Consider the following 21,324-nt stretch of genomic DNA (forward strand, 5'->3'; position numbering starts at 1 on the left):
ATTTCAGATTAGATTTCTGGGAGTGATGCAATAGGAAGTTAAAAGATAATACAGAGAATGTGGATGGAACATGTTTCAGGGTTTAAATATTAATAATTCAACAAATTTAAATTCATTTGCTGCTCACGGACAAAACATAAAACATTCAACTACTAAAATAAACAAGCTTTGTAGGTCTGAGATAGAAGAAATATAAGCACATTGAGAAATAGGTCCTTTGAAACCTTTGAAGTCATAAGCCCGTATAAAGAGCGATCTACAAAACAATATGTTAAAGTCTCCTAACCCTTGCTTTGACTTCACTGCATTTTACTGGTATAAATGTGTAGTTCACGCACCAAATAGCTTGGAAAATACGGTAATTAGAGGAATCCTATCCCACTAAAAGTCTAACATTTGTAGGTAGAACATGGTCATTAGAACCGGACTTTCTGTGCGGTATTCTTTTTGGTTCAGGTCTTCTGCCATATTTTATTTAGCACAGGTGTTCTTTTTCTTGCCTTATTTTTTTGTTAAAGTATATAAAACACAGATTATGTATACACACATACAGCATACATATTATATTGTACTTATTATACTTATACATACTTACTCCTATCATTAATTATACCTCCTTGTAACACTGCAGTCAACCACAAAAACCTGCCCTTCTTGGGCTTTTAAATATCAGTTTTGGAACACCTGTATTTTTTTGTTTTCAAATTAAAAACTTTTCTGCACCTCCCTCCCCTGTTAGTCTTTGCAATTTTGACAAGTCCTCCACTAAAGTTAAAGTGCCAGGCTCATGTTTTAGTAATATGAATCCATCAGTTCATGGAGCACTGGTGCAGTGTGCTGTAATTGCTCCACGGCCAAAAATAAATAAGTATACTGAACTCTACAGCACAACTAAAACAAATACGTTAGTGCTCAGGAATAGTAGGACAGACAGAGAAGTTATGATGTGTTCAACGGCTCTCACGTGGTACTTAACAACAGGATAGCACAGTTAAATGCCTGTAAAGCACTCCAGAAATTGAGGATACAGATGTTCATGGCCACACTACATACTTATCTGATTGGGCAGAGTTGCACCATGCAGACTAACTGAACACTGATGCAGAGATATCTTATGCATAAGCTTCTGCATCTCTGATTCAGTTAGCCTATCAGGTGCAACTCTCCGCTGCCTTCTACCTGACTTCAGACTAAAATGGTTAACTACCTCTCCCCCTCTTGTAGTTATTAGAGTGCTAGCTATAAAAGATGATCAATAGATTCATAGATTCATCAATGTTAGGGTTGGAAGAGACCACAGTAGGTCGTCGAGCCCGACCCCCTGCCCTGGTGATGAAGAAAGGGACCACACAAACAAAGGACCTGGACATTCATTTTCTCCAAGGAGAGTCCCTGCTCTCTCAGGAGAAACCACAAGTGTACAAAACTTCATCATTTTTCTCCCAGAGTAAAAGCGACCACTCTGGAAGTAAAACAACCCAGGAACAACCTGCGCGAAGTGTCGCTCTGCAGCATCCTTCTCAGTAGACAGAACTTCTGTACAGGCAGCAGACACAGCGCTAACCCCCACCATCCCAGTTTGCTTTGCTTCTTTCTCTCCCCACCCCCACAGGGGGAGGGAAAGCATGTGCCAGTCTCAGCCAAACAGGGCGCAGAACACCCCCGCCCCCTACCCTCCAAGGACTTCGGGCTGGAAAAGCCCAGCACTGAAGCACTTCGGGGGCATGCTCTGCTCCTGACTTGTTCCCTGCCTGAACCACGCTGCAGCACTCGGGTGCAGGGAAGCACACAAACATAATACTCCCTGCCCAGGCTTAGCAGGGCTCCAATACAGTATGGCGCAGAGGAAAGTGTGGAGCACTCTTCTGTGCATGGCACAGACCCTGCTCCCACCTTCCCTGACTTTGCTGAACCCTACTACATTCATTTAAAAAATAAAGTAAAATAAAGCCTGCAAAGCTCTTTGGGCTGTTTCCTCTAGGTACACCTGGTAGCTCAGCATCCATACTACAGGTTCTTTGCTTCTCTGTCTGATCTTCTATACGGGCCAGTTTTTCTCTCAGGAAAACAAGCCTGGGAGAGTGGTCCTGAATGATCTGAACGTGTGTAAGCAGCAAAAGACAAAGCACAGAGACCCTAGAGAAAAAGCCAAAGTGGGAACCCACACGATCGCTGCAAAGTGTAGAGGTATCCACACACAAGACCAGCTCAGAGTCTTTTGGTGCCCAAGGGTGCTTTGAAGATAACCCATCACCAGCATCACCAATGGGATGTCAAGAATCTAATGTTAAAACCAGTGGCAGCAAATGCTTACACTTCATGGACAGAAGTCTCAGGATGATCAGAAATATCTTAACAGTTTGCAACAAAACAGAGATATCTGAAGGTGACATTTCCCCCCTCCACCCTCTGTTCCTTTGCCAGCACTGAGAGATAAGTACGGAGAATAAAGCCAGTGCCAACACTAAGGCTGTATTACACCAGTACCTGCACCCGGAGTACGAAAGCACTCCCAATGACCCTCATTCAGACAAGAAAAGGAGGAAACAAAACTGCCACCTCATGAGAACAAGGACCTTGAAATGTACTTGTTAAGAGGAGGCCTCTGTTCCTCTAGACATTAGGAGACTTCTTGGCCAGTCCCACTCACATGGGCCACTTAAAGCTTTTGGGAGCAGGGCTTTCTCAAGTGATTCTCCCCTATCACATGAGCTGACTCCACCACAGAAACTCTGCCTGTGCTTGCCTTTAAAAAAAAGACACCCAAGAAATTTATATTATGGTTAAACAGATACAAAACCCAATAGCTTTCAAACATAAGTACAGAAATGTAATTAAGATGTCCAAACTATCTAAGTCTTTCCTCTTAGCAAAGTTCTGAAGAAATCAGACAGCCATTCTACCCTGGCTAGGGCAGAGCGTTTATTTTTTATTAGTGAACGCAAAAGAAAGATTGAATCATATAGTGTTTTAAATAGCATCTTACGAATTCATTATTGCAAGCTGTATAACCACTGGCAAGCTGGTCTATTTTCTCACTAATGCTCTGACATGCAAGATGCTGAGGGTGGTCAGTCCCCAACAACCCATGTATATGCCACACACAGATGTATGTCAACAAGGTCAAGACTGAGCTGTTTATCTGTGATGCACGATTTCAATACTCCATCTGCAAGCAGAAGCTGTTCACAGTTTAAGCTAGAGGTGCCAGACCGTAAAGGCTTTAGAAAAAGACTTATGGCAAAAAGGCAATGCTCACAAATAGTTATAAAAGAAGAAACAGAAGATGAGCATGAGCCCAGACCGCCCATTCCAAACCACTGCTACATCATGTAAGACTGAATTGTGCTGAACTGGCTGAGTTATCTGCCATTTCACAAACCTGTTCCCCAGAGCCAACTATTTTATAACTCTGCTGAGCTCATACCAAATGTGTTAAAATCAAATGAATGGTATTTATGGGTTTTTTTCCCCTATACTCCTCTACCAGATTACTGTAAAGCAAACAGTCTTGAAGAAAACATGACATGTTATGTAGAACGGTTGTGTCTACTGCCTTTCATAACAACCCCGTCAGATAGGGAAGCATTTCTTCAGTTTTCTGAATGGGGAACTAATACACAGAGCCCTACACTTTTAAAAATAGTTAGGCATGTCTCAGCTCAGCACTGCCAGGTTTAACTGATTTCAAAATTAAGCTCTATTTTTCAAAAATGACTTCAAAACCTAATAATTCCAATGACACTTTGGCTCCTGAGTCACATCCTTAAGGAGACGTACCTGTCTAAAATCAGTGTTGAGCGAAGTCTAAATACCATTAACATTCTGGGCCAAAAGCCTAAGTAACTTGCCCAAGCCTACATATGGAGGAGCAAGGAATTCAACCCAGTTCTCTGCAACTCCAAGCTAACACTATCTTCGTTCACCATGACTAAAACTTCAGCCTATAATTAGACACAAAACACATTAAATAAGGTTGGTATAAACAAACTTGTATTATATTCCTGTAGTTAAAAAGCAGCAATGGATCATACATTTCTTAAACCTACATACAGACTTGACATAAATCAAAATGTCTGTTCAAATCTAAGAATTAAGTCAATAAACATTTCAAGATGAACATTATTCCAATGCAGAGATAAACTCTATTATCTCCCACGTGTATATATGTAGCTCAAAGATATAGCTGTTTTATGAGATATTTTCAGTGCTCCAAGGTTGCTTCCTTAGAGTATTGTTAGTATGTCTACTGATCTGTTAGGGTCATGCTTTCTGAATGCTCATTTTCTTTGCCAAGAAAATACCACAGATGAATGTTACAAACAGCCAAAATTCACGTCTGCATGCACTTAGAGATGCAGTTCATCTCTTTCTTTTAATAATTTCTGGCAAACTTGAAAATATACACACGTTTTGTGCAATATGGTACACCTGGTGATTAGTGTTCATGCCATAAGCACTGTTGATACAGCCTATAACATCTGTCACCCTATTGTTGAAGTCAGCCATTAATGCAGCCTGAACTACAGTAGTAGGCATGTTGAATGTGTTTATTTTTTAAACACCCCATGTTTAGCATTGAACAAAGATCAAATCATTATCAGTTATTTCAATAATACAATCAAGCGATACAAGGATTATACTTTAAAGAAGAAATCAAATCTGTATCTTAAAACTGGTTTTACACTTTTAAAATCAATCAACATTTCTTAATTTTGATAGAGGTTTTACTAATTTTCAGGTTACTCTGTCATGATGTCACAAAATTAAGTGAAGCTATAAGAATTAAATATCAAATGAGAGTCTCAGTGCACACTTCTGGTGTTTTGGACTCCTTGGCTGATTTATGCCTAATCTGGCTTCGCAGGTTCTAACTCCCTTACGTGTTGCAGTAGTCTTGGGCACTGGTGCATATTTAACATCTTTCATTCCTTTTCAGCAATGAATTAATCCAAGTTCAGTCAGATGGTATATATTTTGGAAGGGCCTATCAGAGAGAACAAGGGATTGCCTTGCCCCAGTAGGAGCTGCTGGAGGATGCATCCATTTAGCACCCGTAAGAATTTAGGAAGTGCCCCAGCTCAGACCACAGGTCATCTAGCCCCGTATCCTGCAGCTCTCAGTTGCAGAGTGTAGATGTTACAGGGAAGTATTTATGCAGGTCTTATCCAGACCAGTCTTTCCTCTGCCTCTCTTCACATACACCAACATGAGGAAACTACATGGTTAGTTCCTAGCAAATCTGATCAGCCCCATTTTCTTCTGGTCCCTTTCTGGCATTCAGTCTCTCTGGAAAGTACAGGCACCCCACTTTTGAAAGGCCATGGTTACAACGAGGAGGGGGGCAAGACAAGTGGAATGGAAACTGGTACTTTTCCCTCCCCGGGCTCCTTTGTGCTAGGGACAACCACAGCCTCGCCCGGAGAGTGAAGAAGACTCTCAGGACACGTCCAAATGATCATACATGCGCGGTTTGCAGTGCCACAAGCTGCAAATGCTGCACATAAAGGCATTCACTGTACTGCTAATTCGCAGTACAGCAGGGTTTTTTGGCACTGGGAGATCCTGGTGTCAAAAAACCCCACACCAAAAGAAAGCAAGGCAGTGCATGTGATAGCAGTGTGTGCTCTACGCACCCAGATCGCCACTGCTGGAGCCATGGGAGTTCCCCAGGACCCCAGGTAAGGGTGCTGGGGCCAGTCTTCCCTACCCCACCGGAAGCATTTTTCCGCACACTAACCCCACGTGCAGGGGCGTGCACGAATTTGTGCTGCTGCTTTTTTCCCCCCGGAGCAACCACACGCCCCTGGTTGTGGGGACACAGCCTTAGAAACTTGGCAAGAAAAGGGACAACAATTGTAAGTGCCTGCAACTCCTTTCACACACCACTGCCTTCAATATTTATCCCTTGCACAAGAAAGGCATTGAGAGATCAGGTGTCAAGTTAAGAACAGCAATAAACTGCCTCTTTCCAGTTTGACCCAGTAATAGAAGTACTTTATATGAACCTTATCACATCATAGCAGATTCAGACAAGAACGGTGATAATAAAAGGCCCTCAAAGGGGTCTGATTCTGAACAGTGAATACACAAGTGTGCAAAGTGCAGAGATGCAAGTTGCTCCTCTACCCTTCTCTTGTGCACCTGTTCTAGAGCTGGAGAGACTCTACAAACAGTAACCTGCTCCATCCCTGCACTCCTGCGCTTGCTTGCCCGAAAGGATGAGTAAGCGGAGACTACGTTTCTGGTCCCCTGCTCTGCGGATGCTGCATCCTTTCCACCTGTGGCAGACACATGGGCAGGAACTGGCATCGTTCCTCTTGGGAACTCGGGATGAGCACTGGAGGGGGCTGTGCTTCAACAGCTCATTGGGCAGAATTTAGCCTAAAGAGACATCAAATCCTGTTGTGATGTTTGGGACAGAGATGCTGTACCAGTTCAAAACTACCAACGTCACTTGTAGCTCACCTCTTCAAAAGAAAAATCGACTCCCAGTGAGCTTTGAGTTAAAAATAATGTCTGCAGCAGGATAGCGCAGTGGAACATTAGGGAATCTTTCCACTATTTTTGTTTCCACAATATCAAGTGGCATATTTATTTTCTTAACAAAGCACGCTACACAGTTTCATCTGGTTGCCTGATAAGGGTTTTTTTCCAGATAACACAATAGCCTAACCTTCCTATTGATTACTTTAATTTTAAGATACAATAATTACAAATAGATATTGGCTGTTAGATTAGCAGGTTGACAGTACAATAAATACTACTAGTGAGTAGCCCAGTAAGGCTACAAGATAAAATATATAAGATATGATAAAAGGAACATAAAGTATGTATTTTATTACCTCAAAAACCAACAAGAGAAATATGTATATAAGTAAAGAGCTACCACTAAATACCAAACAAAAGAAAATATGGAGATAGAACTATGAATAAGAATTGCCAGTAAAGACGGCAGAAGCCAATTTATAAATGCCTTGACATCATAAACTAAGTTTAGTCCTGTGCTAAGCTAATAAATTGCCATTTTTGCTTCATTTAATTAATGCAAAGAAATTGACACATGAAGGAAAACCCCTGATGGCAGAAATGTACTGGGTTATGTCTGGTTTCAAGAGTCAAAGCAGTTTGGAATACAAAGTTTAGGAGAGCATAAGTATCAGTTAAGCATCTATCCAAAGCCTGAACCTGAAGAATAAAGACTGACATCTATTTCATGAGAAAAACCTTCCTGGTAGCAAGCAATATCAAATTAGTCCCACATGTTTCATTATAAAGGACCACATCTGTTCATACTTGTGTGCAGTGTCCTATCAATGAAAGTTATTCTCCCAGATCTTTATTTTCCTTCCCTTTCTCTACCAGTATTATGGAGAAGACAAAGGTCTATGAATCACACGCCTCTATAAATTCACTTTTTCCTTCAAGCTCTACTTCATTGAAGTTTTAGCCAGATTTTTATATTGTTCATGCTAATCGGGTGAGTGCCAGTCCATAAATGCTTGAACCAAGCACTCAGAAATCAATCCGGCGCTAATATAAAGCTGCATGGGAACAAATCCCTTCATTTGGGAGTGGATGAGCCTCAGAAAAATCTAGATAATTGTATAATCACTTCCAAACCAAAACTAAACCACCAAGCTTTCTAAGGAACAAGTCTAGGCACCATGTATGATATAGTAAACCAAAGTGCATGGATCTTAAGGGACAAAACACAAACAAAAAAGAAAATAAAAACAAAAATAATCCTTTCATGTTACGTTATTAAGGTGCAACATCTTGAGGTAATGAAATTTAGAAAAACTTAAAAAAAATTGAAAGGAAAGTTAGTTTTTAAAACAAGCTGCACTTCATGTGCTGCAATCATAGTCTATTTTATTTCCTAAACACATACTGATCATAAATTAAAAATCAGAAAGTCTTAATATGATTTTATTTGGAAATAATACAAATTCAACTGAAATTTTTCAGATGAATATTCTTGACAGTAATAGTGATTCAAGACTTAACAATATTTTACTCTGAAGTCTTTAAGGATTATTTGTAACTTTAATTTGGGGAGGTAAAGTAGTTAACTTTTCTTTTACTATGCTATAATATAAACGTAAAAGAAAAGATCAAAGAAAGAAAAGAACTGAGATTCAAATTCCATTTTTAAGCAAAAATGACAATGTCTTCATGAGTTAATATTAATCCTTTAATTATGAATTTCAAAGGTTTAAATACTTTCTGTGACCTTGGCTTTAAATAATTATGCCATGTGGAGCTTTCCTTAAATTCAAAAAAGATTCTGAATTGTTGATCACAACCCATTTAATGGCTTCAGGCTGGCAGATTTCCAACATAATCCTTAGAAATGCTGTTTAAAATTATAGACCAAGAACCTGACGCAGGTAAATGAAATGTCAGTTTCACAAAGGCTGCTCAAGCAGTATATGCAAACTGCTCATTTTTATTGCAGTATATTATTTTCTAATAATATGTGGAATTTGTCACACAAACACATGTTGAAATATTTAATCAGTCCAAGCCTACACACACATAGAGAGAGACTAGTTTAAACATTAAGCAGCTTTGTTTTAGTTTAGAACAGTGATTCTCAACCAGGGTGGTGTAGCACCTTAAGGAGCCTTGAGTTTCTTTCAAGGGTGCCATGGCAGTGTTAGCCCCACTAGGCGTGCAAATATGATTTATAAGATGAACCAAGAGAGTTCAAATAGGAATTCACCGTGTCAAAAAACATGCTGACCTGTGTGGTCTTCCTGCAATGGAATAATTGCTCTTTTGTTTTTCTGTAGTCAAAAAATGAATAAAAATTAAGAGCTGGCATTTTCTGATGTGTCGCCTGGTCTAACAACGGGTGAACTGAGCCTAAAAAGGTTGAGAACCTCTGATTTGAACAATGTTCTAATGTGCATCCTTTGCTACTGCTTCTTTCCTCTTCTAAGAATAGGAAAAAATATGAATTACACACCACTTGTGCTGATGTTTTCTACAAACCTATGCTGGAGATGCCATTAACCAGCTGCAGCAGCCTAGGGTAGAGTTTAGTCAGATTCAATAAGAATCTAGTAATGCTTTTTCTCCTTTTATTTTTAAAGAAGTAAGGCCAATCCTTAATGAAGTACAAAGCTTTGATCCTGCAAACATACATAAACTGAACATTATTACCAGGAGTAAGTCAAAGTTTTAATGGGATTACTCAGCTGTGGTCTTAAGCATTCATGTAACTGATTTCAGGCAGGTCTGGACACAGGCATGGGCGAACTGGGCAGCCGCCTGGGGCGCGGACAGAAAGGGGGGCCTGAAAATGTTAATTTTTGTTATTATTATTATCATGATCTCTAGCAAAGGGGGGCCTGATACTAAAAGTTCATTTGGGGCCTCCAGGAGTCTAGGTACAGTGCTGATTTCAGGAAAAGGGCCCTAGTTATTAAAAAAGCCATCGTCTTTAGTAAATCTTCTATCTACTGTGAAGGCCCAATCCACCAAACACACGTGTGAATAACTTTATTCACAAGACTAGTTCGATTGACTGCAGTGGGTCCACTTGCCTGATTAAAGTCACCGGCATACTGAAGTATTCACATAATCAGTCAGTATATTCAGTCTGGGCTGCATTAAGGAGCCTAGAACATTTAAGCTCCAAATTCCCATTGAAATCTGGTCACCTAGCTTCCTTAAGCTCCTTTGAGAACCCTACACTTTACTGTTATTGACATCTCTATTTAAGTAGCTACTAACATATATTTTCTATCTTGTGAACATAAACCAGAATTTTTTTTCTGTAACTTGACAGTATGTTAACTGATCTTGACCACAAGATATGGAATATACTTCAAGCAGCACCAAAAGAAATGGAACTATTTCCATTAATGGTCTGATTTCAGCCAGGCTAGGGAGGTGAAATCCAATCACCAAAGTGCATAGAGGTAAAGAAAGCTGAAATGGGTATATGCAAATTCCCATGTACCACTGAGCTAACATGCAAAGGGCAACTGTGACAATATTAGCTGACTAGTAAAAAAATCATAGAAACATATAAAAAGAACAAAAATGGAGAAACATACTTTTTTAAAGGTGTTTTAATCAATGCCTTTAAAATCAAGAGTAATCAAAACAAGAATTATTGCCTGAAAACTACTTTTTACATTTAAAGGCACCTTTTTCAAAGACCTAAAAACTAAATACTTCTAGCTTATAAATGCCACAGGTGTTGGAGAACTCTGACCTACAGCAGGTTCCTTTCTTTAAGCAGTCTCCCAATGTTTGTTAATGACCTGTATAATTTGTTATAGAAACTTTCATGTTGGCTATATCAGTGACCACTGTCCCTCGCATACTAAGTTGTGTATTAATGTCATGCAAGTCTCTTACCTTTTCCAGCGTCATCTCTGTTTCTGCAGCATGTGTTCGTTTCAAGTCTAATGTCATCTTTTCTGACTCTGCTTTGAGCTTATTCACTGCAGCTTCATGATCCCGAGCAGCCTTCTGCTTTTCTTCTTCCCGCAGAAGACTAAGTTCTACCAGCTGTTGCTTCCGTTGAGCATTTACCTGAATAAGCTCTTCTCTCAGCTTGTGAACTTGGGCATCCATCTCACAGATAATCTTCAACAAAAAAGCAAAAAAAAATGGTGGCAAAGACTTTTTTTTATATAAGTTCTGATTTTTATCACGTAGGATAGAGAACAGACTAAAGAAAATCCCTTCTTCCCCCATCACAGCAACATTGTTTGAGCATTTGGATTCTCCCAATAACTTCTGTTCTTGACTCCTCGTCTTCCTCATATACATACAAATGAGCAAAGCTTCCTTCTAGCAAAGGTTGCCTGTCAGCTCTGCTCAAACAGCTAAAAATGGCATGCTTCCTGATCAAGGTAGGAGTCTAAATTTAGTGGCCCGCTCACACGTGCTTCCACCTTTTGCTTCCTTCTCTAAGTCTTTGCATCTTCCTCCATACTTAAAGAAAAAACAGCCTCCACTCCCAGAGTGTCAGACCCTCACCTTGTCATGCAACTCCCTCCAAACACTCAACCCTGCTACAGAGTTTTTACACTAACCCAGGATCTAGTGAAAGACATAAATGCTGTATGAAAAACTGTTAGGCAGGAAGAAGATCCAACACCACATAATGCAAAGAATAACTTCTGTAGAGTACTTTTACATTTTTTTTTGATTCCATATTCACCAAGTTTGTATCTACCAGTACTTTGTAAACTATTAATGAACATCACTTGTACCTCGCAGGTACTGAGTACACACATTTCCTGGAAAGGCTAATGTATCCAAGAAACGTGCATTAAAAATGGGAAAATGTCAGGCTTCAGCAATGAAACTGGGCATGATGTATCTGTATACTATTCTAGAGATATTTATAGTAAAATAAGTTTGGGGTTGGAGGAGAATAATTGAGACTAAATTCCAAAGGGAGTGTTCAGCCTGAAAACTACCACTCAACACTGACAGCCCAAACACCACAACAGTCCTCAGCTGCTATGATAGGTCAAAGAGAAGAAGATCATCTCTGAAAGATCTTGTAAGGATCACAGTATGGTCGTAAGGACTTTGAACTGTACTAAGAAATGAACAGTAGACTGTGTAGACCAAGGGTCAGCAACGTTTTTGGCCAGTGCCCACAACCTCAGCTTGGAAGATGTTGGCAGGCCAGAGGGGGCCGGGGGGAGGGGAGCGATCCTTGTCGTGGCAGCACAGCCCAGCCCCTTCCTCACAGTCTGCCCAGAGGCACATGTGCCAAGCAAAATACCTTTGCATGGTGCACTCTGACACCTGTGCTGGGGGTTGCCTACCCCTAGTGTAGACGATGTAGCACACAACTTATACGTTCAGATTGACTTTATATTTTCATAGTTTGTAGGGGCTGGAAGGGACCTTACAGATCATCAGGTCCAGCCTCCCTGCACTTGGACAGGAAAGACTGTGGGGGGTCATATGACCCCAGCAAGATGGGCATCAAGACTTCCCTTGTGTTTTGAACCAGATACAACTTCTAAAGGTTCCTCAAGGACCATGTTGTACATCCAAACAAGTAATATAATCTGGGGATGGAAAAGATATAGGTAACTTCAGCAAGATTTCCACCTGAGAAGGATGACAATTTTCAGGCCAGCTGCTAATAGAAAAAGAGAATATACTGCACTAAAACCATTATCTATTTATCCACAAGGAGTAAAAAAAATCTTCAAAAAACCCTGAACTACAACTGGTAAAATGCAGGCACAGTACTTCTTTCTTCTCTGCCTGAATCCTCTAGACAAGCAGAAACACTTGCAACTTTTTGAGATTTGGTCACAGCACCAAATTATAGATTAGTTTCTAAGAAAGTACACAGAAAGATGAGGTTGGAGTCAACCTAACTGTTCACTCGATGACAATTTTCTAAAACACCTTAAGGCACAGACAGAAGCTACAATTTTCACTCAATATGGCCCCTGAAAGCACTCTACAGGTGTGACCAAACACAAATTCATGGCTGCAGAGCACGTTAGAAGTGCTCAATTCCATGAAAATCAGGACCGTCATTACATGAGGGTTCAGATGAAGGCACTTTGAAGTGGAGTGCCCTCAGTAACTTGTGTCTGTGCTCACTAGGAGCAGGGCTCAGCTGATGCATGCCAACACTGCTTCCAGCACTGTTTTCAGAATAGGAAGGGGGGAAGGGAGCACAGGAGGTAATTCTGGGGTTTGTTCAAATGCTGCTAGTGGGTGGGATGGGTAGATTGGAGCACTACCCACACCCACACTCCAGCCGAGCTGGGGAAACCCCAGAATGGACCTCCTTCCCCTGACTTCTCCCCCTCCCATTCTGAAATCAGCACTGGGGGCAGTGCTGGCATGCGTCACGCTGAGCCTTGTTCCTGGCAAGTTGGGAGCTGGGAGATGGAGCTAGGAGAGGCTGCAGAGACTCAGCTTCTCTCCCTGGATTGGCTCCAAATTGGAGCTTGATCACCCGCCCTCCTGACCCAAAAACGAATGTCTGTTGGGTCAGGAGGATCAGTCTAACTCATGGCACTGTCCGTGAGGCACCATGAGATAGACACAGGAGCTGCACTTCTGCCTGTGCCTTATGTGACTTAAGGTCTTAAATTAAAAAGACAGTTAAGCATCGTACTAGCATACATAATACTATCAGTCAAGAAGAGGGTCAATTATAAAGCCACAGGACTAGCAGCAGGGAAGCATTTTGTAGGTATCCTTCTAAGTGTTCCCGAATGGCAATGAATTAAAGGTTTGTGGCCAAATTCACTAGTTGATGTGCAACAGTTAAAGTTACATAGCAGTAAGTGGGTTAAAATGTACACATGGTGAGGGGAAAGGAACAGGGAAAGCTACAGCTTTCGGTTTCCATTGTCTTTAGTTTTAAATTCTCTTGCTCTCTCAGTTGTTTTTCTAACTGCACCTTCCTTTTCTAGGCCTTTAGGCCAAGTACAGACAGATAAAAAGCCCAGGACTGAATCAGTTCAGTCTTCACAGGTTAGTCTAAGCTGTGTAGATTGAACCAATAAGCAAGTGAACAGACATTCACTCTTGATTCAGGAAATACATCCATACACCTGCAGTGGCCTAGGCCAGAAGCCAGGGGGCACTAGAGCATGCCTCCTTCCCCAAGCTGGAGCAGACAGCTTGGGGCAAGGCTAGCCTGCTCATCCTGCAAAGGGGGCTTTGTGGGGGAGGTGCAAAGCATCCCGCGATGCTAGGGGACTGTGAGTTAACTTGAATCTGTAGGGGATCTGGGACAGAAGTTCAATACACAGATTTAACCTGAACCACTTAAGTCTGATACTATATCCATATAGCAGAATTTTCAAAATGTGGAAAATTGTTCCATCTTGCTTGCTCTGGGCTTTAATTTTCAAAATGTCTATTTCTCTTATAAGACCATGATTTTAACTAAGCTATGCATTCCACACTGTCTATCATATACTGAGCTTCTTTAGAAGACAGCAGATTGTCTCCTTGGAAGCACAGAACAAAGTAACCAGAGATAATGTGATACATACAAAAATTGTATTTGATTGTTCTTATTGATTGAATCATTTCTAGTAGGTTTTTAAAGGTTGTTTCCCTCAATACATTTGCATCCTGAGACAGTAAAGTAAAATTGTTCTAATTTTAACAATTGTAATATGTAGCTTAGCTAGCATAAATATTTTCTATTCACATATAATTTTGAACAAGAACATTTTCTCTGAGTATTGACATAGGAGAATTTTGTTAACAGTATGCTCACAAGAGATTTCAGTTCATTGGGATCCATTTATGGCTCTGTGATAACCATGAGATTTTAAAACTATGCCTAAATATTATAGCTACTTGCAGATGTGGGGGGAAAAAACCCAAAAAAACAAAATGGCACTTTACTTTGAATTCAGCTCTTTCCCGCACTGAGCTCAGTGCATACCTAGAAGACGCAGTGTGTTGGCTGCACTCAGTTTTCCCAATGTCTGTATAGATCAGGCACTTTAGTGGGGATTTTTGGTGCTTTTATCTAATACCTGACTGAATCAGCTGTAGCTAGAAGCACCAAAAAGCCCCACTGAAGCACCTGATCTATACAGACACTGAGGAGCTGGGTTGAAGTAATGCACTGCCGCTTCCAGTAAAGCACATTGTTTTCTCCACATCTGTCAACACCCTATTAGACAGCTACGTCTCAGACCCACAAATGCTGCTGCCAGTTGTGGCTTTTAGATCACGATACTGCTCTCTTCTTTAAATTTTTCTCTTCTCTGGATGTCTATACTAGAGGGGGGTTCATCCAGTCTACAGGCTTCTCATGGTCCAGATAACCCACCACCAGATCCAGCCTGCAGGGCTTCTCACAGCTGCTGAAGCTACTGTGCTGGCCAGCCTAGCACTCAGGGGATTAATACTGTCACCACTGTTTGCCCTACCACTGAATTTCCAGTTTGCGATCTCCATTAGGCATACAAACCTGGGGCAGCTGGGCAAGTGTGGCAGTCTTTGTAAGAAGCTGCTCAGCCTGGATCCAGCAGTGTGAAGTCTGGCCTGCAAGAAGCCCTGCGGGCTGGGTCCAGTCAACCAGTTCGAATGAGTCTGACATCATTGGTCTATACCATAGCATCTGCAGTCATCTAAACACATCATGTTTAGCTTCCTTTCTGTGCCAGAAATACCTCTAACATCTGTGAACTTTGCCAGCTTCTACCAACCTTCGAAGAAAAAGGAAGTGATTACCTAAAAACATGTACTACATTTCTGACCAGAGCTGATACCTGAATGAATCAGAAATGTTGCATTACACACTAGTGTACACGCTCAAATAGATTCATGTTACAGTTAAGTTTTGACCTCTCTCAGAAACTACTTATACAACAATGCTTTTCTCTCCACATTTTCTTGATTATTTCTTGAATTGCTCTCTTTTATGTTAAAGTTAAAACCGTGGGAGTGCATGCATACAGAGAAAATGCATTAAATGTGTGCAAAAGCATGACATTGACTAAACATTTTAGAAACATCAGCATTATTTCAAACACACACTCTACATAATGTAATTTGTACCAAATCCTTTTTGAGTCTTTTCCTCTGTGCATGATTAATTTTTTATTAAATCTGTATACATACCAACATGTACATTTCAATATATAATTATAATCTACCATATACCATTTATAATTCTTTTGGAAAACAGTTATGGCCTTGAGCTAAAACTAAATGTCAAAGTTACTGGCTTTTATTTGAGTGAAAAAAATGTTAAATTGGTGAAGATAAATGGTTATAATTTCTGTAGGATTTTATGCTTTGTGTTATGGGCAGACGTATGTAATGTTTGTTTTTAACTAGTTGCTCTATTACAAATCTTGCTTGTAATGGATGAGGAAAGGTTTTTGTTACTGCTGTTGTTTAGGGGTTTTATGCTAAGTAAAACTTTAAAACATTACATCCTCCAAATTATTCCTAAAAAGATAGAGAAATGCTTAGAATTAGGAGCCAAAGCTAACCTGGTGCATTCTATGGAAAATTCATTCATAAATCATACTGGGAGCCAAAGTGGAGTGCAGGCGAGTTCCAGAGTCAACTCTGATTTCTCTCTGCGCTATTCAGTCCTGCATCCAAAAATTCTAACATAAAAGCATCAGTCCACTTACTGGCATAACTCAAACTTTTTTCCAGTGGCACAAAGCAGAATAAAGGACTCAAGTCCCCAAATTCGTGGACTGAATGTTATAGGTAAAGTATAAAGGTAATTGACATGCAAAGGAGCATTGACGTTGGACCTAATAGATGGCAAAAACAGAGGTTGGTTCTAGTAGGAAAAAAGAAAGAATCTGGAGACAGGGTGATGGCAGTGAAACTAATAAGATTAGAGAAGTCCTTTTGGATCAACTTCACTGCTAGTAAGATGATTTTAAGAGACATCTAATCTCTCCAAACTGACTGGAAAAGCTTACGCTAACACAAACTATGTCTGTGATCTCCAACTGCCTAAAAATAAACCCAGGTTCTCAAAGCAAGCAGTTTTTTAAAAAAATAAACACTGTCATTGGTGTAGTAGATTACAAGTGAGCAACCTGCTGCAATGAAACAATCTTTTCCAACACACAAACCTTAAATCTACTGATGGAAATGAATGCAAATTATTAAAGCTCTTAAGAAAGGTTCATTATGTTAGTTGCCAAGTTTGATCAACTACTATCAAATCTTAAGGAGGTTAGCCAAAGTTAGCATGAGTAGGAAGAAAAAAAACAAACAAAAAACATAGCACGTATCTTCATATTTTCTCAATTCTAAGGCTAGGGACAGAAATTACGCATAAACCGGTATAAGTTATTGGCAACCAGTTCAAAGCTGTAACACAACAGAAAATCAGTGCACATAAACTACTTTCAAAATGGTCAAAACTGGTTTAAGATAAGCCTGGATGAGACTTTAATATAAGACTGGATAAGATAAGCAATATCAGAATTAACTGATTTAGGATAAATCAGTATATCAAACTTCTGTCCTAGATCCCCTCCAGATTCAAGTTAACTTACATCCCAGTTAGCCCAGCATCCCAGGATCCTTTGCATCTGCCCTGCAAGCCCCTCCCCCCCACATACAAAGGGTGGGCTAGCCTTGACTCGTACTTAATTTTTTAGGGGCCCTGCGGGCCAGACAGAACAGCCTGGTGGGCTGCATCTGGCCCATGGGCCACATTTTGCCCACCCCAATTTAGCTGAGTGGGTAATGTCTGTTCCTGTTTCAAATAAATAAATATTCTATATCTTTGTGGAAATATGATTATAAAAAGCGTGGGTCAGAAACCCACAACAATTTGCCACTGAGAAAAAAGTAATTTACTTCATTGTGACCTATTTATAATGACTTGCTCAATATTCTGAAGGTAGATACATGCCACCTCTTAGCTTTGAAGAGTAAACTGTGTAATAAAGTATACTGCTAGAAAGCAACTGAGACTGAAATGCACCGTTCAGGCCTCGAACTTTACTGCAGTTTCATTTAATGGAATGGAGCTGGGAAAAGGAAGGTGCAGATGACTAGTAACCTATTAAAATACAGCATAGCATTTAACTTTAAGCATATGATCATAATCACTGGCAGCCATCACTTGTGGGAGACCATGGAGAATGTGCCTTTGGTCGGTTACCAGGTACCACCACAGGTTCTTGAGTGGTTGAGTCCAATGCGTGACAAGCAGACCCTCCAGCAAGTTGCACATACAAACTGAGTTGGGTTTGCACTGGCATGCTGAGTACTATCTTGTCTTGCCTGCCTCTGACACCTCTTTTCTATCTCATCATTGACTGCCTCATCGACTGCCTCATCAGTCTCATCATTGACTGCCCCAAAGAGACATAGACTTTGCTTCACAGCAGCTTTCCACTCGCAACAGTCCAAAGCAGTTGATTCCAAGCATTGGCCATTGATGTGCAGCTCACAAAGGTTTTTCTTGCGGACATCAACAAAACAGAGTTTGGGCCATCCAAACTGACGTTTGCCAGTGCCCAGCTCACCATACACTATGTCCTTGGGGATTCAGCCACTGCACATACAATTCACATTGGAAGCAGTTCTGTCTCCAGAGCACAAACTTACTGGGTATCTTGGCCTGCAGCGAAGTTGGAGATTCTGTCACACCACTGTCACACCATGGAAACTATTCAGTTTTCTTTCTTCCTTGGTATAAGCAATTCCTGTTTCACTGCCATACAATAGAGAGCTAAGTACGCAAGTGCTGCAGACTAACATCTTTGTTGAAAGAGTGAGCGCTCTGTTTTTCCAAACTGTCTTTTGAAGTTAAGCCATGGCATTGCTTGCCTTTCCAATGCCAGTGTTAATTTTGGCTTCCAAGCCAAGATTTTATGAGACGGTGGAGCCCAAGTAAGTGAATTTTTCAACCACTTCCAAGCTTTCATCACTTATTCTAACTTCAGAAGGGTGGTCAACTTGTTGACTCATAACTACTGTCTTTTTTAGGTGAATAGTCAGACTGAAATCATCACAAGCATGTGAAAAGCAATCCATGAGACTGCAATCTTACTTCATAAAACTTTGAGACTCTGTGCTCATGTCCCCCTTACTAAAATGGATGTGAGTGAGGACCAGTAATCCCAAACCACAGTAACAAGATGCTGCCATTTGCAAAACAAAGGTTCTACCCCTCCTCAAACACCCCATATACCTTGAGCTTATGAGTAGTCTTATAGGTAATGGTTCCTAAAATGACAGACTAAATGTTCACAGTCTCTCTCCTGGCCATATCTTTGACATCACTGGAATATTCTACCCTGGTCGATCTTACCAACTGTTAGATACTCTGTGCCAAGTACCTGAAAGTTCTCATCAGCTGAAAACAGGAGTTTAAAATAGTGGTTAAATAGCCACAATTTTCTTTATTAGCAAACACAGGTCTATAAAGGGTTAGGAAATGGATATAACTGTTGCCACTATCATAAAACACAAGCAGTCTATCAGACAAGAGGACGCTTAAAAAAAGCAAACACATACCATTTGTTTGCAGCTGTAGGCAAAGACAAAAGTACAGTTATAAGAACTTCAAAGACATGCAAGAGCTTTTTGTTTGTGTTTAAAGTAAAATTGGTTTATATTAACTAATCTTATCACTTTATTCTCACTGAGTCATACTCATGATCTTATTCTAGTTGCAGAGAGGCTACCTCAGTAAGGACCTTGGGAACTGGCCCTGATCCTATAGTGCTCCTGAACTCCACACTGTAGTATTCAAGGGGAGAGGAGTAAAGATGACCTCATACCAACTTCGTTGCTCATTAATTCTACAGTGAACTGGGAACAGTTTTTGTGCTTGATATAACAGAAGATTGCACGGCTGATCCAAAGGGCAGATCTAACCGTAACTGTTTAAACTAAATGTATGACTCCATAAATCCAAAATGGTTATGCTTACGCTCAATACTTTAAAGCAGGGATTTAAGGAAATCTTTTAAATACAGCTTTATAATTAATTTTATCTCCATTCTAATCAACTGAATTCATTGTTTTTTTTTACCAGAGGAACTTTCTTTTGCAACTGGTAAAATGAGTAACTTGTCAGTAAGATGAGCCCTTAAATATAGTTGTGTATCCTCAAGCTTTTTAATCGATCTTTACCATATTACCACATTTAGCTGACTCTAAGCTGACTTCAAATTTAAGATAACTCCCCCCAAATAAATACTTAGTTAGAAGCTATACTCAGAAAATTATAAGTGTGTTATAATTTTCCATATACAGAATCTAATTATTGGAGGGCCTTTTTCAATTTGTCCACCCTACTGATATGGAGGGAAAAGCAACAGCAGAGGGGCAAGCAGTGGGGAAAGCAGGAAACCTGATACTTCCCCCCATTGCTTGACGAGAAAGCCTGTAACAATAGCACAGCCAATATAATTAGTTCTTTTGCTGTACCAATTTTCAATGATACTACAACCTGATGCTCCAAAAAAGCACTATAACATCAGTAAAAGTGAATAGGGACTAAAACTTCAGAAACAGGTGCATGGAACATATGGAATATCATGTAAACTGACATGTACAACCGGGATAAAATACTATTTTTCATCTAGGAAACAGTAAGAATACTTTTTCCTTTTTTCTCCAAGCCTACAATGAACCTCTCTCTGCAGTATGGAAGCAAATAAACAGTACTCAGCTAATGTAGTTCTTAACCTTTGGTTCCATAAGGTCTGAAAGTGCTACAGAGAAATCCCCTGAAGTGAGTGCTCCGTGTCAGTCAATTTTGATTCAGCAAGATTAGGAAGCAGGGCTGATAAATTCGAATGGAATACAAATATATATTTGGCAAGACAGATTGCTTTAAGGGATATAAAATGAAGAAAACAGGATGATGCAGAAGAGGTGAGAAAAGGGAGAGATGGCAAATTGTAGTTATGAGAGGTAGTTATCCATGTTAGCCTGAAGTCAAGTAGCAAGTCAAGTGAGTAATTTGAATACAAAAGGTGGGAAAGGAGGAGGGAGAAGAAGTGGGGAGGGAAGAGGGGAGAAGGGGGTAGTGCAAACAAGCAAAGAAGCCACAGAAACACAGGGGTCACAAAAGCGAATCCAGGTAACAGGATAAGAATCTGCAGTTCCTATTTAAACCAAACTTAGCGTAGTCCAGCAGGTGGATGACTACAATTCTTGTTCTACAATTTCCCATTCAAACTATTTTAAAAACTTTTGCTGCCCAAGAACAGCAATCCTGAGGTTCGCTATGGAACGTCCAAGGAGATTACAATGTTCTGCCCCAGCCTTTGTGTCTATAGCTGATGTAGGCATTACATTTATGCAAGCAAAAGGTATTATAAAAGGTTGCAATGAGCGCTAACGCAATGCCTTTGAATACGGCATGAAGTTGCTACGTGAACATTTTAAGAAATCTACCTAATTTCTGATGTACAAACACATATTCAATGGAATCGGCTCAGAAGTGTATAACAACTATTCAGACAAGTCTTTTTCTTCTCGACTTGCAAGTTCCTTACAGTAACACTGTAGAAAACATGAAATTGCTACCATAAGCTCTTTAGCAAAAAGTGTCTATATCTGCAACTTTGCATACATAGACTATGTTGGACAGTTGGTAACAGAAGAGAATTGAAATATCAAGGGGAAAACCATAGTAACTGGGTTGTGCTGGATGATAGTCACAGAAGGTTGAAATCTCTTATTTTTACTGTAATCAACATCTCTGAATGCTCCTAAATTTGTTGTCAGTTTAATATTTTATAAACATGAGGCTATGCAAGAGCAAGTCAATCCTTGTGGATGTAGTCAACAAGGCTGAAATGTTCCTCAGTGCCTACCAAGGGATCCTACAAT

The 21,324-nt window shown here is 40.2% G+C and overlaps 1 protein-coding gene and 1 long non-coding RNA gene across 3 annotated transcripts in view; one reads left to right on the forward strand and one right to left on the reverse strand.

The window, feature by feature from the left end:
* CEP112 (centrosomal protein 112) overlaps nt 1–21,324 on the reverse strand; it is a 275,736-nt gene that overhangs the window by 79,292 nt on the left and 175,120 nt on the right. For both annotated transcript variants that reach the window (XM_019542365.1, XM_019542364.1), the window contains one exon: nt 10,378–10,608. In XM_019542365.1, coding sequence (XP_019397910.1) covers nt 10,378–10,608 — 231 coding nt within the window. The remainder of the gene's footprint in view (nt 1–10,377; nt 10,609–21,324) is intronic.
* Nucleotides 1,841–20,761, forward strand: LOC109314961. Its single transcript, XR_002102398.1, has 3 exons — nt 1,841–1,852; nt 2,073–2,081; nt 20,517–20,761. It is a non-coding gene; the product is annotated as an uncharacterized LOC109314961 (long non-coding RNA).

Source organism: Crocodylus porosus, unplaced genomic scaffold (assembly GCF_001723895.1).
Source record: "Crocodylus porosus isolate Cpor-Errol unplaced genomic scaffold, CroPor_comp1, whole genome shotgun sequence".
In the NCBI taxonomy this organism is placed as follows: domain Eukaryota; kingdom Metazoa; phylum Chordata; order Crocodylia; family Crocodylidae; genus Crocodylus; species Crocodylus porosus.